This window comes from Rhinopithecus roxellana, chromosome 8 (assembly GCF_007565055.1).
Source record: "Rhinopithecus roxellana isolate Shanxi Qingling chromosome 8, ASM756505v1, whole genome shotgun sequence".
NCBI classification, from domain to species: domain Eukaryota; kingdom Metazoa; phylum Chordata; class Mammalia; order Primates; family Cercopithecidae; genus Rhinopithecus; species Rhinopithecus roxellana.
Genome location: NC_044556.1, coordinates 112,465,864 through 112,483,032, shown reverse-complemented (window position 1 = coordinate 112,483,032; position 17,169 = coordinate 112,465,864). Strand labels below are relative to the sequence as shown.

General features: G+C 38.2%; 1 protein-coding gene across 1 annotated transcript; it reads right to left on the bottom strand.

The window, feature by feature from the left end:
- Positions 1-13,628: 13,628 nt before the first annotated feature.
- Positions 13,629-14,617, bottom strand: LOC104659291 (olfactory receptor 14I1). The gene has a single exon (XM_010359404.2). The coding sequence runs from the start codon at positions 14,597-14,599 to the stop codon at positions 13,664-13,666; it is 936 nt and encodes a 311-aa protein (XP_010357706.2). The 5' UTR covers positions 14,600-14,617; the 3' UTR covers positions 13,629-13,663.
- Between the last annotated feature and the right edge of the window lie 2,552 nt (positions 14,618-17,169).

Here is a 17,169-nt window from a genome sequence, read left to right as displayed (position 1 = left end):
GACTAAGGCTCCCTCTTCACAAATACCCTGTCCAACTGGCACCTCTTCAATATACTTTTAGCAAACAAAATGATGAATATCCAACTTAACCAGGCTTATTTCCCTCTTGTTTTTGTTAAGTTTGTCTTCTAGGATATTCTCATATGATTTTCCTTCCTCAGAAATGGAAGATTGGGAACTGAGCAGAACATGCTGAGGAGTGCATGCTTTTATTTACAATATGCAAGTAGAGAAGACGTTCTACAGAAAGCCTCACACACACAAATGCTTTATTCCTGATAACGCGAGAACCATGGCATTGGGAAGAATGTACCTGTGTCAGTCTCAATCAACTGAAACAGAATACAGCCCTAGAGCAAAAGATGTGACATTTAAAGAAACAGCTCAAAGTGAAAAGCAATGATTGGAGCACAATGTGTAGAAAAAACTACATATGAATCATGAAACAAACATTTTCAAAGACAAACTCACACCATTTAAGGTAATATGGAATACTAATGTCATTGAAAGCAAAATCAAATTATTACCATACCCAATTAAATTCGAACATAATTCAGAATAAAACTATAGATAGAATAGTATAAAGATACTAATCTCAGTAATAAACAGTTATTTGCACCAAAAAGGAAATGACAAAATAGTAGAGATATGATTAATAAACATACGGAAAGCAAGCTAAAATAATTAACTGCAGATGAAAATGGAAACACATTTGAAAAAAATCCTGTTACTACTGTCTTGAATTTAGAGTTTTTCTATGACATGGATGTATTTATATTGCTTTTGTAATCGTCATACACATAAAATTTCATACTCTATTATTGTGAGCATTTCTTTTCAGAATGTATAAAAATATTCACCGTTTATTGAAAATCTTCCCTACAGTTGAATAACATGAATATTTTCTTTTTTAAATAACTGCATTGAGCATACTTTTACATTTGTGAATATATTTATAATTATGCATTTGTAAGGTATTTTATAAATACAATTGGTAAATCTAAAACAAGAGCACATCAATTTTCACCCATTATTGATCTGCAGAACAGGTTTTCAATGGATGCCCCATGAAAAAAATGATCTTGCATAATTAAATGACCATTCAATATTGCAATTGTTTAAAAACGATATGGTGGGACTGCTGAAATATGTATATGGTTCCACCACTCCAAACACCATGAAATAAAGGTTTACTTTTTAAGAAATAAAAAATAAAATGATTTCTTTTACATAACATGAATATTAATGAATTCATGCAAAACAAAAAGCATAGAGGACCACAACTTAAATGCTTTAATTTTCATACACACACGCCATTTTAAAAAATTATCATACAGGCCGGGCACAGTGGTTCATGCCTGTAATCCCAGCAATTTGGAAGGCCGAGGTGAGTGGATCACCTGAGGTCAGGAGTTCAAGACCAGCCTGGCCAACATTGCAAAACCCACCTCTATTAAAAATACAAAAATGAGCTGGCCATGGTGGTGTGTGCTACTCGGGAGGCTGAGACAGGAGAATCACTTGAATCCAGGAGTCAGAGGTTGCAGTGAGCCGAGATGGTGCCACTGCACTCCAGCCTGGGTAACAGGCAAGAGCAAGAGTCCGTCTCAAAAAAAAAGAGAGGAAATCAGTACATTGAAGAAATACCTGCACTCCCATGTTTGTTGCAGTGCCGTTCACAATGGCCAAGATTTGGAAGCTACCAAAGTGCCTATCAACCGATGAATGCACAAGGAAAATGTGGTACTTATACACGACAGAGTAGTGGGGTAGTATTCAGCCGTAAAGAATGAGATCCAGTCATTTGCAACAGCATAGATGGGACTGGAGATCCTTATGCTAAGTGAAATAAGCCAAGATCAGAAAGACAAACATCACATATTCTCCTTTATTTGTGGGCTCTAAACATCAAATCAACTGTACTCATGGACATAGAGAACAGAAGATGGCACTAGAGGCTGGGAAGGGTACTGGGGGATTGAGGGAAGGTGGGGATGGTTGTTGGGTACAAAAATATAGCAAGAATGAAGACCTACTATTTGATAGCATGAAAGGATGACTGTAGTAATAATTTAATTGTACATTTTAAAATAGCTTAAGGAATGTAATTGGATTGTTTATAATGCAAAGGATAAATGCTTTAGAAGATAAATACCCCATTCTCCATGATGGGCTTATTCCACACTGCATGCCTGTATCAAAACATACCATGTATTCCATAAATATATACACCTAACATGTACTCACAGAAATTTTGAAAAATAATTTGTGGATTAAAACCAAAATGATACTCTAAAAATTGTTTTTATGTAGCTGTGTTCAGAGGTGGCGACTTTAAGAGATGATTTGCTCTTAAGGCCTCTGCTCTCAAATGAATTAATTCATAGATTAATGGATTATCATGGAAGTGGGGCTAGATAATAAGAGAGATCTGGGCTAGCACATCAGACTACTCAGCTCCCTCATCATGTAATGTCCTGGTCCGCCTGATGCTCTGCAGGGAGTCCCCACTGGCAGGAGGGTTCCCACTCGTCCACCTGATGCCTGCAGGGAGTCCCCGCTGGCAGGAGGGTTCCCACTGGTCCACCTGATGCTCTGCAGGGAGTCCCCGCTGGCAGGAGGGTTCCCACTCATCCACCTGATGCCTGCAGGGAGTCCCCGCCGGCAGGAGAGCCCTCGCTGCATGTGGACCCTTGCCCTTGGACTTCTCAGCCTCCATAATTGTAAGGAATAAATTTTCTTTATAGAAAATGAACTAAGAGAATGGGTTTTGTGAAGAAATAAAAGAAACACACAAACCCATTATGTCTTCTTTGTTAATGAAATTTTACTACACATTATTCTATTTCTTGTTGCATAAAAGTGAATTTTAAAAATTCCTCATATTAAGAAGCATAAAGAGGTAGTGGAATATTTATTTACATATTGGTTTAATGTAAACCCTACTATTTAATTATTCTACACATGTGGGCATTTTGTGTGTGTTAATTAGAAACAGGGCTAGCCAGCCTTAATGGAACTATGGTCTATTTCAAACTAAAATCTATGTACTAATATATTTATTAAGTACTACTTAATGAAATTACTGAAGTTTTCTAGTCATAAACTAATGAAAATATAAGAGAGATGGGCAATAGAGAGGTATTTTCCCACCTCTCTCCAAAATGATTGGTTCATTTTGGACATAATCTGGCAATGGAAAGGAAGATGTAGTTCCCTGCTATGATTTTAGCAGAACTCTTTGAAAACACAAGCAACAAAATTGCCGCTGTAATTCAGTGATTGAGAAAAAATTATTTAAATATTCTGAAAATGTAATAACACATTAGGAATACATTTTATATACTGTTTTTACATATAAAAATTGATTAAAGCTGTAGAAAATGAAACTCAATTGGAAAATGCATGGGTAAAGATTTGTCTAATGTATAAAGAAAGACAACAAACTACCATGTATTCATGAAGATAAAGATGTCAACAATTGAAACCGGGGACTGCTAGGTGGGGAAGCAGTCGGGGGAGATAAGGGTTAGAAAGCTACCTACTGGGTGCTGTGCTCGGTGCCTGCATGATGGGGTCATCCATAACTGAAACGTCAGCATCACACTCTACCCAGGTAACAAACCTGCACACCGACCCCCTGAATATAAAATGAAAGCTGAAAACACAAATACCCTGGAAAATAGGATTTGAAAGGAGAAAATATATATATATATATATATATATATATATATATATATACCCGTATATTTTTGGCAATAAAAAAGTAGATTATTATTTTACTTGGAAAATTTGAATCTATGACAAAACAAAAGATAAAGATGAGTAACATATAGCAATCACTTAGATATTAATATCAGAATAAGATAGACAATTACACATTTTACTAAAAAATTTGCAGAGAACGCAAATACAAAACAACAATGATAAATATGTAAACTATATCTACAATATCTACAATAAGGTCTCACTCTTACTGCTGAATTACAGAAGGAAAAAATGATCATCAGTACTGCTGTGAATAAAGTGAAAAGATGTTACCAGGTTCTGCCCTCTGTCATGATAGATTGTTGAGAAGAAGCAACCTGGATATACAAATTAGAAATGAACACTTTAAATAAACAATCACAAAGAGAATCGAGGCATTCTTTACATAGATGTCATCTCAGTGTTTTAGATGATCAAAAATTTTAATAAGCCTACATTTAAAATAAGAGAACAATGTTATATAAATTCTGTTTCAAAGGCAAAATATTATGAAAATTTATATCCAAAAAGTAACATTTCTAAAAGTAAAGACGAGACTGTACACAATCTTATTTAGGCACATATAGAGCTATATATAGCATGATTCTACAGTATATATAGAATCTATAATATATTCCATATTCTATACTATATATAGTATATATACTTCTATAGCATATATAGAATATATAAAAGATACTATGTATAATATATATAGCATATAACCTTTTATATAATGTGTAGTATCTTTTATATATTATATAGTATCTTATATATAATATAGTATCTTTTTTATATTCTACTTATCCATATTACATGTTAAAAATATATAGAAAATAAATTTTTCTAGTGAATTTGATGATATCACAGATAACTATTTTTGCTTCATATATATGTTATAGTGCTCATAAAATGCATTTATAGAACAAAAAAGATATTCCACAAATATAATCAATGTAATCAAAACCACATGGCATTGAGCTGAATTTATTATTTTTCACATGAGGAAAAACTGAACCTATGTTTCAAAAACAAAAGCTGGATGGACATCTTGAATGTTCTTGTCCAAATGCCACAGTCTCAGGCCGTATTGCCTTCGGAGCCAAGGTAAGGTTAGTAGGTATACTAGAATGCTGTGGAAACAGATAATTGAAGAAGTGATACAGTTTAATGAGACAGAATGGGCATTCTGTAGTTAATTCAGGGTGACTTGCAGAGTAACAATGAGATCAGTTCATTGGCATGGTCACAGAAACATGAAAGTGAGTTCAGCTGACGTACCTGACCACATCCAGTGCACATGACCCTCGCTTTTTCCTAGCCATGCTGGATTTCTTGGAGCTGACACACTTCCTCCGCAGAAAACTCTCCTCTTTTATTAGTTTTCCCTGAGTGAAAGGATCCTCCTCTGGTTCCTGCATCCTTCACTGCTATCCTTAATTACAACACCTGGATCTCTTCTGTATGAAACTGGTCATGTGAAATAGTAGAACCCATTTATTATTTTTGTCCTTGGTTTCTCTCTCTTCCACAGGCCTGTGAGCTCTAAGAGCAGGGATATCATCTCTTGTTCACAGTATGTCCCCACGTTATAGCACAATGCCTCGAGCACGGCACGCACAGAGCACATGCCTATGACACTGCTGTTGAGTAGAAGCAGTCTGCCATAGTGCTCCCCAAGTTTTCCATTCTTGGTCATTTTCAAAAATATAGCATTTAAAATCTACATCCCAGTTTTCTTTCACTTACCAGCATTTTTGTATCCAATGTCTCTCATGTTTTAGACTTCCTCTGAACTATTCTACAATTCTTGGAAGACAGAAAATTAATATTCCAGGGCAATGTTCCTAACATTCAATGTCCCTTATTGGTACTACTCATCGCAGGCTGCTACATCATCTTTTCTCCTTGTCATAAAGCAAGGCTTAAAAACAATCACAGATTTCATAGTATTGTCACTTGGATGAATTACTATTTTCCAACGATACTTCCTGATTGATAATTATTGATTATTGTGGGTTTTGCCGTTAAAAGCAATGGCAAAAATTGCAATTACCTTTTCACCAACCTAATACTTCTTCAGTCACTCAAAAAGACTGTGCTCAGGGTCTCACTGATTAGAGTGTATATCGGCAGCAGTCAGGTCTTGTTTATGCAATGATCTCAATTTCATGCATTCCTATTATCACCAAATGATACCAGATAATACCTTGCTACTTTAGAGGATAACAATATAGATAAACAAAAGATAAAGTTTGCACGCAATGTTTTATTCGAAATACGTTATAGAGCTACTACATAATGACAAAAAGGACAACACGTCAGGAACATATAAATAAGGTATCTAATGTGATCGTGAGGCTGTCCACAGGGGATGTTGTGATAACAGATTTAATGTCTTTGAGAACATTCCATTCAACATGAGAATATACTTTTCAAAGACTCATGAATAATCAGCGTGATAGGCCATATCACAGACCGTTAAACAAACCTTAACAAATTTAAAAGATTTGAAATCATGTGGAATGTTTTCTCTGGCAACACTGGAATCAAACTGGAAGTGAATTATATGAAAACAACTGGAAAAATCTAACTATGGAAATTAATATATTTCTAAATAATCCACAGGACAAATAGGAAGTCTCAAAGGAAAATGTTGAAGAAAGAATTTATGAAGTTTTAATTCTATTTTTTAATTACACACATATTTTATTATAGTTGTATGTGCTATGAAATAATTTCAGGTTACATATAAAACCTTAATTCTAAATCCAGCTAAAGTATTATTGAAAAGTAAAGGTGGAGAACACAAGACATTTTCAGATTTCTTTTTTTAGACAAGAGTTTTTACCACTGTCTGAAGGAACTATTATATTTAATTTAAAGTATAAACACACAAAGGCCAAGAGTTTATAGCAAGAAACTTTTGGAGACTGAAAAAAGGATAATTAGAATTGGACTTCTTAGATCTAAAAAAGCTGAATATTTATTTGGTCATAGAAGCTCAGAAGCTTGCAGGATTATACTGGAAGAATCCCTCCAAAAGCTCGAAGTTGAAGTAATCAAGTACCTCTAAACACTTCAAATAGGAAGCTTGTCTAAAATTTGTATAAAAAGCTGTTAGATTTCTGATCCTTGTACCTACTTCATGCAGGTGGGCAACTTCTCCTTCCCCAGCTGGTACAGCCCTCGAAATTCACTTAATGGAAATGTTGAATGCCGGGGGCTCTGGATCAAGAAAAATATGAATCATACAAGAGCGTAAGTGAAACTCTATAAAATTAGGAGAAGCTGGGTGAGCACTACATACAAACTCTGTACAATTTTGCGGCTTTTCTGAATAAAGTTCAACATAAGGATTAAAAAATTAGAATGATGTTTGTATTTTTGGTGGGGAGCATGTGCTGGTTGGGAGAAGTGGCAAGAGGGCTTCAGTGAAGGCAATGTTCTGTTGCTTGATGTTTAGCAACTGTTTCCTTTCTGATGACCACTAAATAATGTTTCTGTTTTGGTATTTGAATGTGCTATGTATTTTTTTATTTGTATAAATTTAAGGGGTATGAGTGCAATTTGTTGCATGCAAAGATTGCGTAGTGGTGAAGTCAGGGCTATATACTATATGCTGTATTATACTCTGTACTATATGTTATGTAATACTTATGTAATATGTATACTACATGCTGTATTATACTATGTGCTATTGCAGCTATATGCTATATTATACTATGTACTATTATAATATAGCTATATGTTATATACTATGTGCTTTATTATACTAAATCTAGAAAGGGATTAAAAACTATTTATAATGTGCTTGTCTTTCTTAGAAGCCCTGTTCCCTCTTTCATTAAGTGATGAGTTCGCTCCCTCAAATTCCTGTAAAATAGTCCTTGACCTCAAGAACCCTGAGTGGTCACTCAGGAACACTCACACCTGCTCTGGTGGGACGGGTCATTTGAGCCTTACCAGGTATAGCTGGTCCTGAGTCCAAATCCGTAAATTTCAGGTCTAGAAGCTGAAGAAAGCAAGCACATTTTCCGCATTCTGGGCCATTGGCTTCTCCGACATCAGGGTCACAAGATTGAGGGTGAAAGTACTTGCTTATCTAGGATTGTATTTAAGTAAAATATATTGATCCATGACAAATTATCTTAGAGTTTTAGATATTCATCTTATGAGAGAAAAACAATGATAGCTTAATAACAAATGTTTTATGCAATAAAACATTTACATTCATTTAAAATTATTAATATTTAATGATGTTTTAAATGTACTTTCAAGAACAGGAAAAAAATAACACATACTAAGCATTCAAATAAAATTTTATATAAAATAGTTGCAAATAGATAGGCCTAAGCAAAGAATTCTTTCTCCTGTTACAGCACTTTGAGTAACTTTTTTCCTTGTTTTATAAAATTAAAGCAGGACAGTTTTTACGAAACACATTTAAAGCAATAAACATCTATTACCTTGATAACTACAAATGCATATTTAGATAACAATGAAAAATAATTTTACACATTATTTGGCAGCATACCAAAGAATCACATGTGCAGAATTTTGTGTTTTACTGTATTTTCCCAATTGTTTCCAGAGAGATTGTAGCAGCTACTCACTGGCACAATCCTAGCACTCTACTGCCTTGAACTGCTGGCCTTAAGCAATCCTCCTGCCTCAGCCTCCCTAGTAGCTGGGACGATAGGCACATGCCACCTCCCCCTGCAGGACTGTCTTTAAATTTAATGATCCCACTTCTGCTTATATACCTAAAGAAACTAAAATCAGAAGGCTAAAGAGAAGTGTTCCTCCCATGTTCATTGCAGCATTATTAACAATAGCCAAGAGATGGAATCAACCTTAGTGTGTATCAGTGTATGAATGGAAAGAAAATGTGAGATAAATGTGTGTGTATATATATTATATGTAATATATGTATTATATATATACTGTGCACTAGTATCAATACCTAGGAAAGGAGCTCTGTGCATTGCTTACCAGTCCCAGGAGAGGACCCTACAGGTCTCCCCGATTTGTGCTAAGGTTCTGTGTCTGGCTTGGAGGCTTTGCCCAAACCCAGCTGCCAGAGTGTGAGTCTAGTGAGACAAAACACTCATGAAACAAATCAGGCAAAGCAGCTCCATTCCTCACAGACAGGCAGCAAGAATCAGCAGAAGCCCAGACTCCAGGGCAAAGCAGTCATCCAAGGCTCAGGAAAGCTGCCCAGGTAGACGGAGTCTCATCTGCACATTCCCCTGCTGTGCAAAATGAGACAGGGGCTTCAATGGGGGAGGAGGACAGGTTGGGGTAGGAGCTTTATGCCAAATAGGTTAGCTAGACATACACATGTAACAGGTCCTGACACATGTATATTGAACATGTAACCCACGTTCACTTTGGAGTAGAGACTTCACATTTAAATATGTTGCAGTTAGGTCCCGTAGGTCAAAAGGTCTTTTCATGACAGGAAGGCAGGCAAGTGCACAGCCTCTGTAAACCAGCCAGAACCAGTCCATGCTCAGTGGTCTTTTTATCAGAAGAGAGTTACCGAAATCAGTCTCTTCTCCAGTGAAAGCTGTAGTTATGGCTGGTGGAACAAGGAGTCGGTGTGGAGTGGTAAGCTACAATTGTTTTCAAATGGCTTCTCTCCAGGACAGTACTAGTTTAGCTGTTAGAGAAAAAGGGAAACCCAGTGGCAGACAGGTGCATGACTTGACCCTTGCCTGGCATGGCCTTAGGTCTTATTTATAACTTGGTATTTTGTTGCCATAAAGAGTCGACGAGATGGAGCGCAGTGGTGCATGCCTGTAATCCCAGCACTTTGGGAGGCCAAGGTAGGTGGATCACTTGAGGCCAGAAGTTTGAGACCAGCCTGGCCAACACGGTGGAAAACCCATCTCTACTAAAAGTACAAAAGTCAGCCTGATGTCATGGCACGTGCCTGTAGTCCCAGCTACTCTAGAGGGTGAGGTACGAGAACTGCTTAAACCTGGGAGGTGGAGATTGCAGTGAGCCAAGATTGCACCACTGCACTCCAGCCTGGACAACAGAGCAAGACGCCATCTCAAATGATTTGGTGTCAAAAAAAAAAAACTATGAATCTTATATTATCTCTATATTGGCATTAAAGCCAGCCATTGTTGTGTGTAAACTGCAAAAGGGAAGTGTGTCTGACCTCCTGTCAGTCACATCTAGGAACTCAGTTTTTTTTTTTCTGGGGTCCCCTTGACCAAGCAGGGTGGTCTGTTCAGTTGGCAGAGGGCCTAGGATTTTATTTTTAGCTTACATTGCCCACAAGAAATGAAAAGTTACGTTCATATGAAAACCTATACCTGAATGTTTGTACTAACCATGTTTATAATGACCGAAAATTGGAAACAACTGGTGAATGAAAGAAGTGATAATCCGTAAAATGGAAAACTCTTCAGCAATAAAAAGGAACGCTTTATATATAAATCAACCTCAATGAGTCTTAAACACACTTTGCTAAGAAAGACCACCAGACTCAAAATGCTACTACATATTGTGACTCAATTTAGCTCCCGTTTTGTGAAAGGTAGACTGCAGGGAGAGGCAACAGGTAAGTGTCTGCCAGAGGCTGGAGTGAAGGGAGAGCTGGAGTAGAAGAGAATTGGGGGATTAAATCTTGTTCTGAACCCACGTAGAGATCATTGTTTTGTGACTCCATGCATGTGTCACAACTCAAATGTACACAAAAAGCATAAATTTCCTTATATAAACATTTTTAATTCCTACTGCAGGAAGAAGGACAGCAGAGGAGATTCCAGCTTCAGTTCCCCCCCAAAAGAACAATTGCACAAGTATCCACAAATGAAAATAACTCTGGAAAAGCTCAGGAGTCCATGTAAGAGGCTACATCAATACAGTGGAGGAAAATAACAGAAAAACTGCACAAGAAACGGCAGCACAATTTCATTTCGCATCTATCCATCCTCCAGGCCAGGACTCCTTAGTGCAGAGGAAACCCCCAAATCGCAAGTTTCCCTTGCAAGGAAAAGGAGAGCAGGAGGAACCACCATTCCCCAGGTCTGGCCTCCTGGGCACTGCCCAAAACTTCAGTTTTACCCCCTCCACCCCCCGCCCCAAATTACGAAGGAGACCAGAAAAGCCGAAACAGCTGGAAACACCTGGGAAGAAAGAGGAGGGATGGGGGCTCATCACACTGCAGGAGCCCCCTCAGTCCCCGCTGGTTTTCTCTGCACAGGACTCCCACAGCCCTCTCCACTGGGAACTTTAACAGCCTTTCCAGGCACCGCATCCCTCAGCGTTCACGGCTGAGCATTCCTCTGGGTTTAGCCATTGCAGACATGAGCTGCTTCATCTCCAGCAGATTTTGTCACCAAGGAAGGCAATCGCCAGCATAACCCAGTGGAATTCCTATAAATCTCCCCACTGAGGGCCTGACAGGTTTTTCCTGCAGTCTCCAGGGGCTTGAGCCATGCCCCCCCAAACAGTCCCTCCTTAGAGCCACCTCAGCTGCAGCTGCCACCAGCACCCCAGCCCAGGGACCAGTGCTATGAATGTGCCCACAAATGACCCGGGCCCTTTCTGCCAGCCCCTGTCCTCACTGCTGAGCTCTCACCCTTGGCTACCCGCTGGTCCTGACCCTCACTGCTGAGTGCTCTCCCTTGGCTACCCACTGTAGCCTAGCTCATGTGGGCTTCCAGACCCAGTCCCCTCAGCTGCATATACACAGCAGCTGGCTCCAGCTTCCAGCACCCACTGCCATGCTTGCTCCTGCAGCCATGAATGCATGCTGCAACTCCAGGCCAAGCAGCTGTGAGCATGCATACAGCCACCTGAGTTCCATAGCTGGCCCCGCCAGCATGTGTGTTGCCTACAGCCTCTGCAGCTGCACACATGCCTGCTGTCAGTTTCATCGCAGAAACATTTGCACACCCAAATATGACCCCTATGTGCCTGTCCCTAGCACCATGCTTGCCCCTGCAGCTGGCCCCCAAGCCACATACATACATGCTGCCAGCTTTGGCACCATAGCTGTATACACACACACTACAGCCCTGTTGCAGTCCCTCATCTGGCACCAGCAGCCTCACACATGTGTGTTACTGTCCCTGATTTTTATATCCCTGTGCTTGCACAAACCAACTCCACCCCCATGAATATATTTTTATTCTGCTGCAGCTCTTGCCCTTGGCCCTGCCCCTGCCCCTCGCCACCATGTGCTTACTCATAGTTAACCTCTGCTGCAGTGGATATTCCTGCAGCCAGCCCTGCACCCAAGCTTGTGCACCTCGCCAGCCCCAGCCACCGCCTGTGCCAGCTCCCTATCCGGGGACCTAGAGGGACTCTGAGGACCTTAGTCAACTGGGGACCTCCAACAGCTCTTGCCACTTTGATTTAATCACTTTTCAATGAACACATCTATCAAAACATTAACATTGTATACCACAAATATATACAAATATATCCAATCCTTATTTGTCAATTATACCTAAATTTCAAAAGGAGTAAATACATTTAAAAACACATGTTTAAATTTTTATGTAAAAATAAACATGAAATAAGTCATTTTAGAAAATCTGATGAATTATAAAAGAACTCAATTTTAAATAGAAGTGAAACTATAAATATAACTTCAAATTCTACACATTCAAAAATCCAGAATAAGAGTGGAGCATTTTCTATTAACTTACCAATTTTCTAAACTTAAAGCTTTGTAAAAATTGAGTATACCAAATATAACTAAGGAAATGTAAAATTTAATTATCTTCCAAACTAACCTCCATGCCCAAGTGAGTCAAACTGTTACCTGTCAAACATTTTAGGAAAAGATGATTACCTAAATGATTTTAGAGAATTAAAAAATGCTTGTATAAGTGTGAAATAACATTTAAAATAAAAAAGAATGACAAAAAATACCCTTTGATACCCTCTTTATGTAAGCTGGCAACAAGAATCTGGAATCCGATATCATATGACAGTAACATTTAAAAATAGGTATATTCCAGAAATATAGTTTAATATGAAAACATCAATTTGTATTCATTCCACATAGGAAGGTGGTGTAGAGTTGTGGAAAACACTGTCTATTCTCTGACCAAACTGCCCGAGACTAATTCTTGTTTTTGACCATTTTAGCTGTGAGGACTTGGGCATGTTCCTGACTCCTAATTGGTTCATTATCTGTGAAATCCAGATGAAATAAATAAAACCAACATTGCGGTGTCACTGTGAGGATTGAGTTGACATAAATATGGATATAGATAATAAAATCTTTAGACCAGTGTCTTATATAAAGCCAACGCTAGAAATGTATTGGCTTTTATTGTTGTAATAGTTATTAACAGGTTAAAAAAGAAAAAGTGACAATTTCAGCAGATGCATTGAGGGAAATTGGCTTAATTTCCTGACAGATTTCTAAAATTAGCTAAGTGACAGAGCTATAGCCTTGAAATATTTGCAAAATCTAAAACATGCATTCCTGTTCTAATAACCCTTCTGCTTATGTTTTTGTTGTTGTTGTTGTTGACTAGCTAAATCCAGTACTAAAACTGTGTGTGTGTGTGTGTGTGTGTGTGTGTGTGTGTGTGTCCTCTTCCAAAAAATTCATAGTAACAGGAATGTTAGGCTACAGGTTCAGGATAAGTTATTTAAACCAGTTTGAAGACGTGTGGGACGGGAAGGAATAGATCACCAGAACAAGCTGCAGTTACACAACCTGGAAATATTTTATGAATGTACTTTTACACTTGTACTTTTTGAAGAAACATTTGCATTTCTAGCTACATACAGTAGTGCAAATATTGTCTTTCTCCCATTCAACAGTTTTTTCAGCGTTTTTCATTTCATCAACAATGTTTTCATCTTTTGTCATAAAGTTTTTATGCTTTTTTGGTTTTTCTTGCAGATCTTCTATGGTAAAGACCAGGACGTTCTACTTTTGTGGAAAATGTATCTTCACAAATAGTCTCCACAAGGCTATTTTAATCTCCTTATTCCTAAGACTATATATGATGGGATTGAGGAAGGGAGGCAAGACTGTGTATGTCAGAGCGATCACCAAATCCTGAACGGACAGAGTTTTTTCAGTTGGTCCTAAGGCAGCGAAGAGCCCCGTGGTAAGAAAGAGTGAGATGACAATCAGCTGGGGGGAGCAGGTGGCGAAGGCTTTTGCTCGACTCTGTCCCGAAGGGATTTTCAGCACCGTTGAGAAGATTTGGAAATAGGAGATCATCATGAGAATAAAGCATCCCAGAACCAAACCTGAGCTCAGGGCCAGGGTCAAAAACTCTACAAAGAGAACTTCACAGGAAACCAGGGCCAGCACGTGAGGGATGTCACAGAAGAACTGGTGGATCATGTTGGATCTGGAAACCTGCTCCCAAAACATGTTGCCAGTGTGGACGGCCGCGTAGGAGAAACAGCTTAGCCAGGTGGTGACTGCCATCTGATGGCACCTTCCGGATGTCATCACAGCTCCGTATTGGAGGGGGTGGCAAATGGCAATATAGCGGTCATAGGACATGACAGTGAGGAAGGCCAGCTCAGCAGATGCAAAGGCAAAGAAAAAATAGACTTGAGCCACACAGCCAAGATAAGAGATGGAGCTTCTGCGAGTCAGGGAGTTATGGATGGATTTAGGCACAGTGACTGAGATGTAGCACAGATCCAAAACGGAGAGGTTCTTCAGAAAGAAGTACATGGGGGTGTGAAGATGCTGATCGAGAATGATGACCGCAATGATGAGCAGGTTTCCCACCAGCGCTGCCAGATAAATCAGCAGAAAGAGCCCGGCATGCAGCACCTGCAGCTCCCAGGTGCCAGAAAATTCCACCAGCAGGAATTCTGTCACTTTTGTGAGATTGTCCATTTGGCAGGGAAATCTGTGTTCTGATTGTTGAGAAAAAATATACAGTACTTTTAAATGAGACAAGGTGAACACGGTGTAATAGGAGTAATATCCTCCTAAATTAAATTCAATCCACTGTACGTCTTCCACACTGCTTATATAAATACAACGGTGGGAGATTTTAACATGAAATGATCATAAAAAATATATGCTTAAGACTACGAGTTGAGTAACCAATTTCTAAAAGCTTTCGATTAATACTGTTTTTCTATTATACGGAACTTCTCAATCTTGAAATTAAGATTTTTCTCATCAAATAAACTAGGGTGCTTATTAAACATGCAAAATTTCAAGTCTCAAGGCAAATATACTAAATAAAAATTTGTGGGATAAAACCAATACTTTGCTTTTCATACAAGTTTCTGGGTGATTTTTTAATACAAAAGTTTGTAGTTTTAACTGTGGTTATACATCCTGGGCAGAGTCAACTCTCTTTAGCTATTTGTTGAATAAATTGGGTGGTAAGCCACTTTCAAATGAGGATTTACTATTTAAGGCATGGAAAGAATATGGAATATGATTTTAAAACCATTGTTAATAGCTCTGGTTTGGAGAGGGAAATTTATTTTGTGTCAATGTGCAAGACGTGATAATAGTTATACTAACAATACCATTACCCTCGTGTTGATAATAGTTATACTAACAATGCCATTACCCTCGTGTTGATGATAATAGTGATACTAACAACGCCGTTACCCTCATGTTGATGACAATAGTTATACTAACAACGCCATTACCCTCGTGTTGATAATAGTGATACTAACAATGCCGTTACCCTCATGTTGATGATAATAGTTATACTAACAATGCCATTACCCTCGTGTTGATGATAATAGTGATACTAACAATGCTGTTACCCTCATGTTGATGATAATAGTTATACTAACAATGCCATTACCCTCGTGTTGATGATAATAGTGATACTAACAACGCCATTACCCTCATGTTGATAATAGTTATACCAACAACGCCATTACCCTCGTGTTGATGATAATAGTGATACTAACAACGCCGTTACCCTCGTGTTGATGACAATAGTGATACTAACAACACCGTTACCCTCATGTTGATAATAGTGATACTAACAATGCCGTTACCCTCATGTTGATGATAATAGTGATACTAACAACGCCGTTACCCTCATGTTGATGACAATAGTTATACTAACAATGCCGTTACCCTCATGTTGATGATAATAGTTATACTAACAATACCATTACCCTCGTGTTGATGATAATAGTGATACTAACAATACTGTTACCCTCATGTTGATGATAATAGTGATACTAACAACGCCGTTACCCTCATGTTGATGACAATAGTTATACTAACAATACCGTTACCCTCATGTTGATGATAATAGTTATACTAACAATACCATTACCCTCGTGTTGATGATAATAGTGATACCAACAATGCCATTACCCTCGTGTTGATGATAATAGTGATACTAACAATGCCGTTACCCTCATGTTGATGATAATAGTTATACTAACAACGCCATTACCCTCGTGTTGCACCTTCTCTGTGCCAGATGCTATTATCTGTACAGAACACACCTTGGCTCAATTAATATTCATAACTGTGCAATAAATTAAACTATGCTATTATTATTATTATTCTGAAGATAAAATGGAGGCATAACGACATCAAATAACTTGCCCAATGCCACTGAAAGGGCCAGCACCAGAGCCAGCATTTAAATCAAGGCCGTTCATTTCCAGGATGTGTTGCTAACCTCTACATTCTAAGTTTTTTTTCATAGAAAATAACTTCAACTAACATAAGCTCACAACATTTTTTTCTATATATTGTTTATCGTATTTTACTTATTTTCACTGGTATATGTTTAAGTTTTTCTGCATCAAAGTCGTGTGTTAGATTCTGTTCACATGACTAAAATTCTCACTCAAAACAACTTATTTTCAAATTAGAGCGAATTTTAAACAAGTGATTTTAAAATCAGGTTACTGACCATCTAAGAGTTAGTTGCCTTATTTCATTAATGATAAACTATTAAGCACATAAATGCTATCCTTTGTTACCAGGCAAATGTGAAATAGGTTCTACCTGCCTTATGTTTTATAACAAGTTTAAAAATAATGTGAAATGTTATTTTTATAGGACAGATAGAACCTATGTTTAATGACAAATTTTGAAGACAATCTTTTGTCCAAATGCTGTAAATCATATAGTCACTCTGAAGCATTTCACTGTATCATTAAAACAAGTAATTGAAAAGAATTGCACTCTTGGCCAGGTGAGGTGGCTCATGCCTGTAATCCCAACACTTTGGGAGGTCGAGGCAGGTGGATCTCCTGAGGTGAGTTCTAGACCAGCCTGACCAACATGGTGAAAGCGCATCTCTACTAAAAATACAAAATAGCCAAGCGTGGTGGCGCATGCCTGTAATCCCAGCTACTCGGGAGGTTGAAGCAGGAGAATCGCTTGAACCTGGGAGGCAGAGGTTGCATTAGCCAAGATTGTGCCATTGCACTCCAGCCTGGGAAACAAGGGTGTAACTCTGTTTT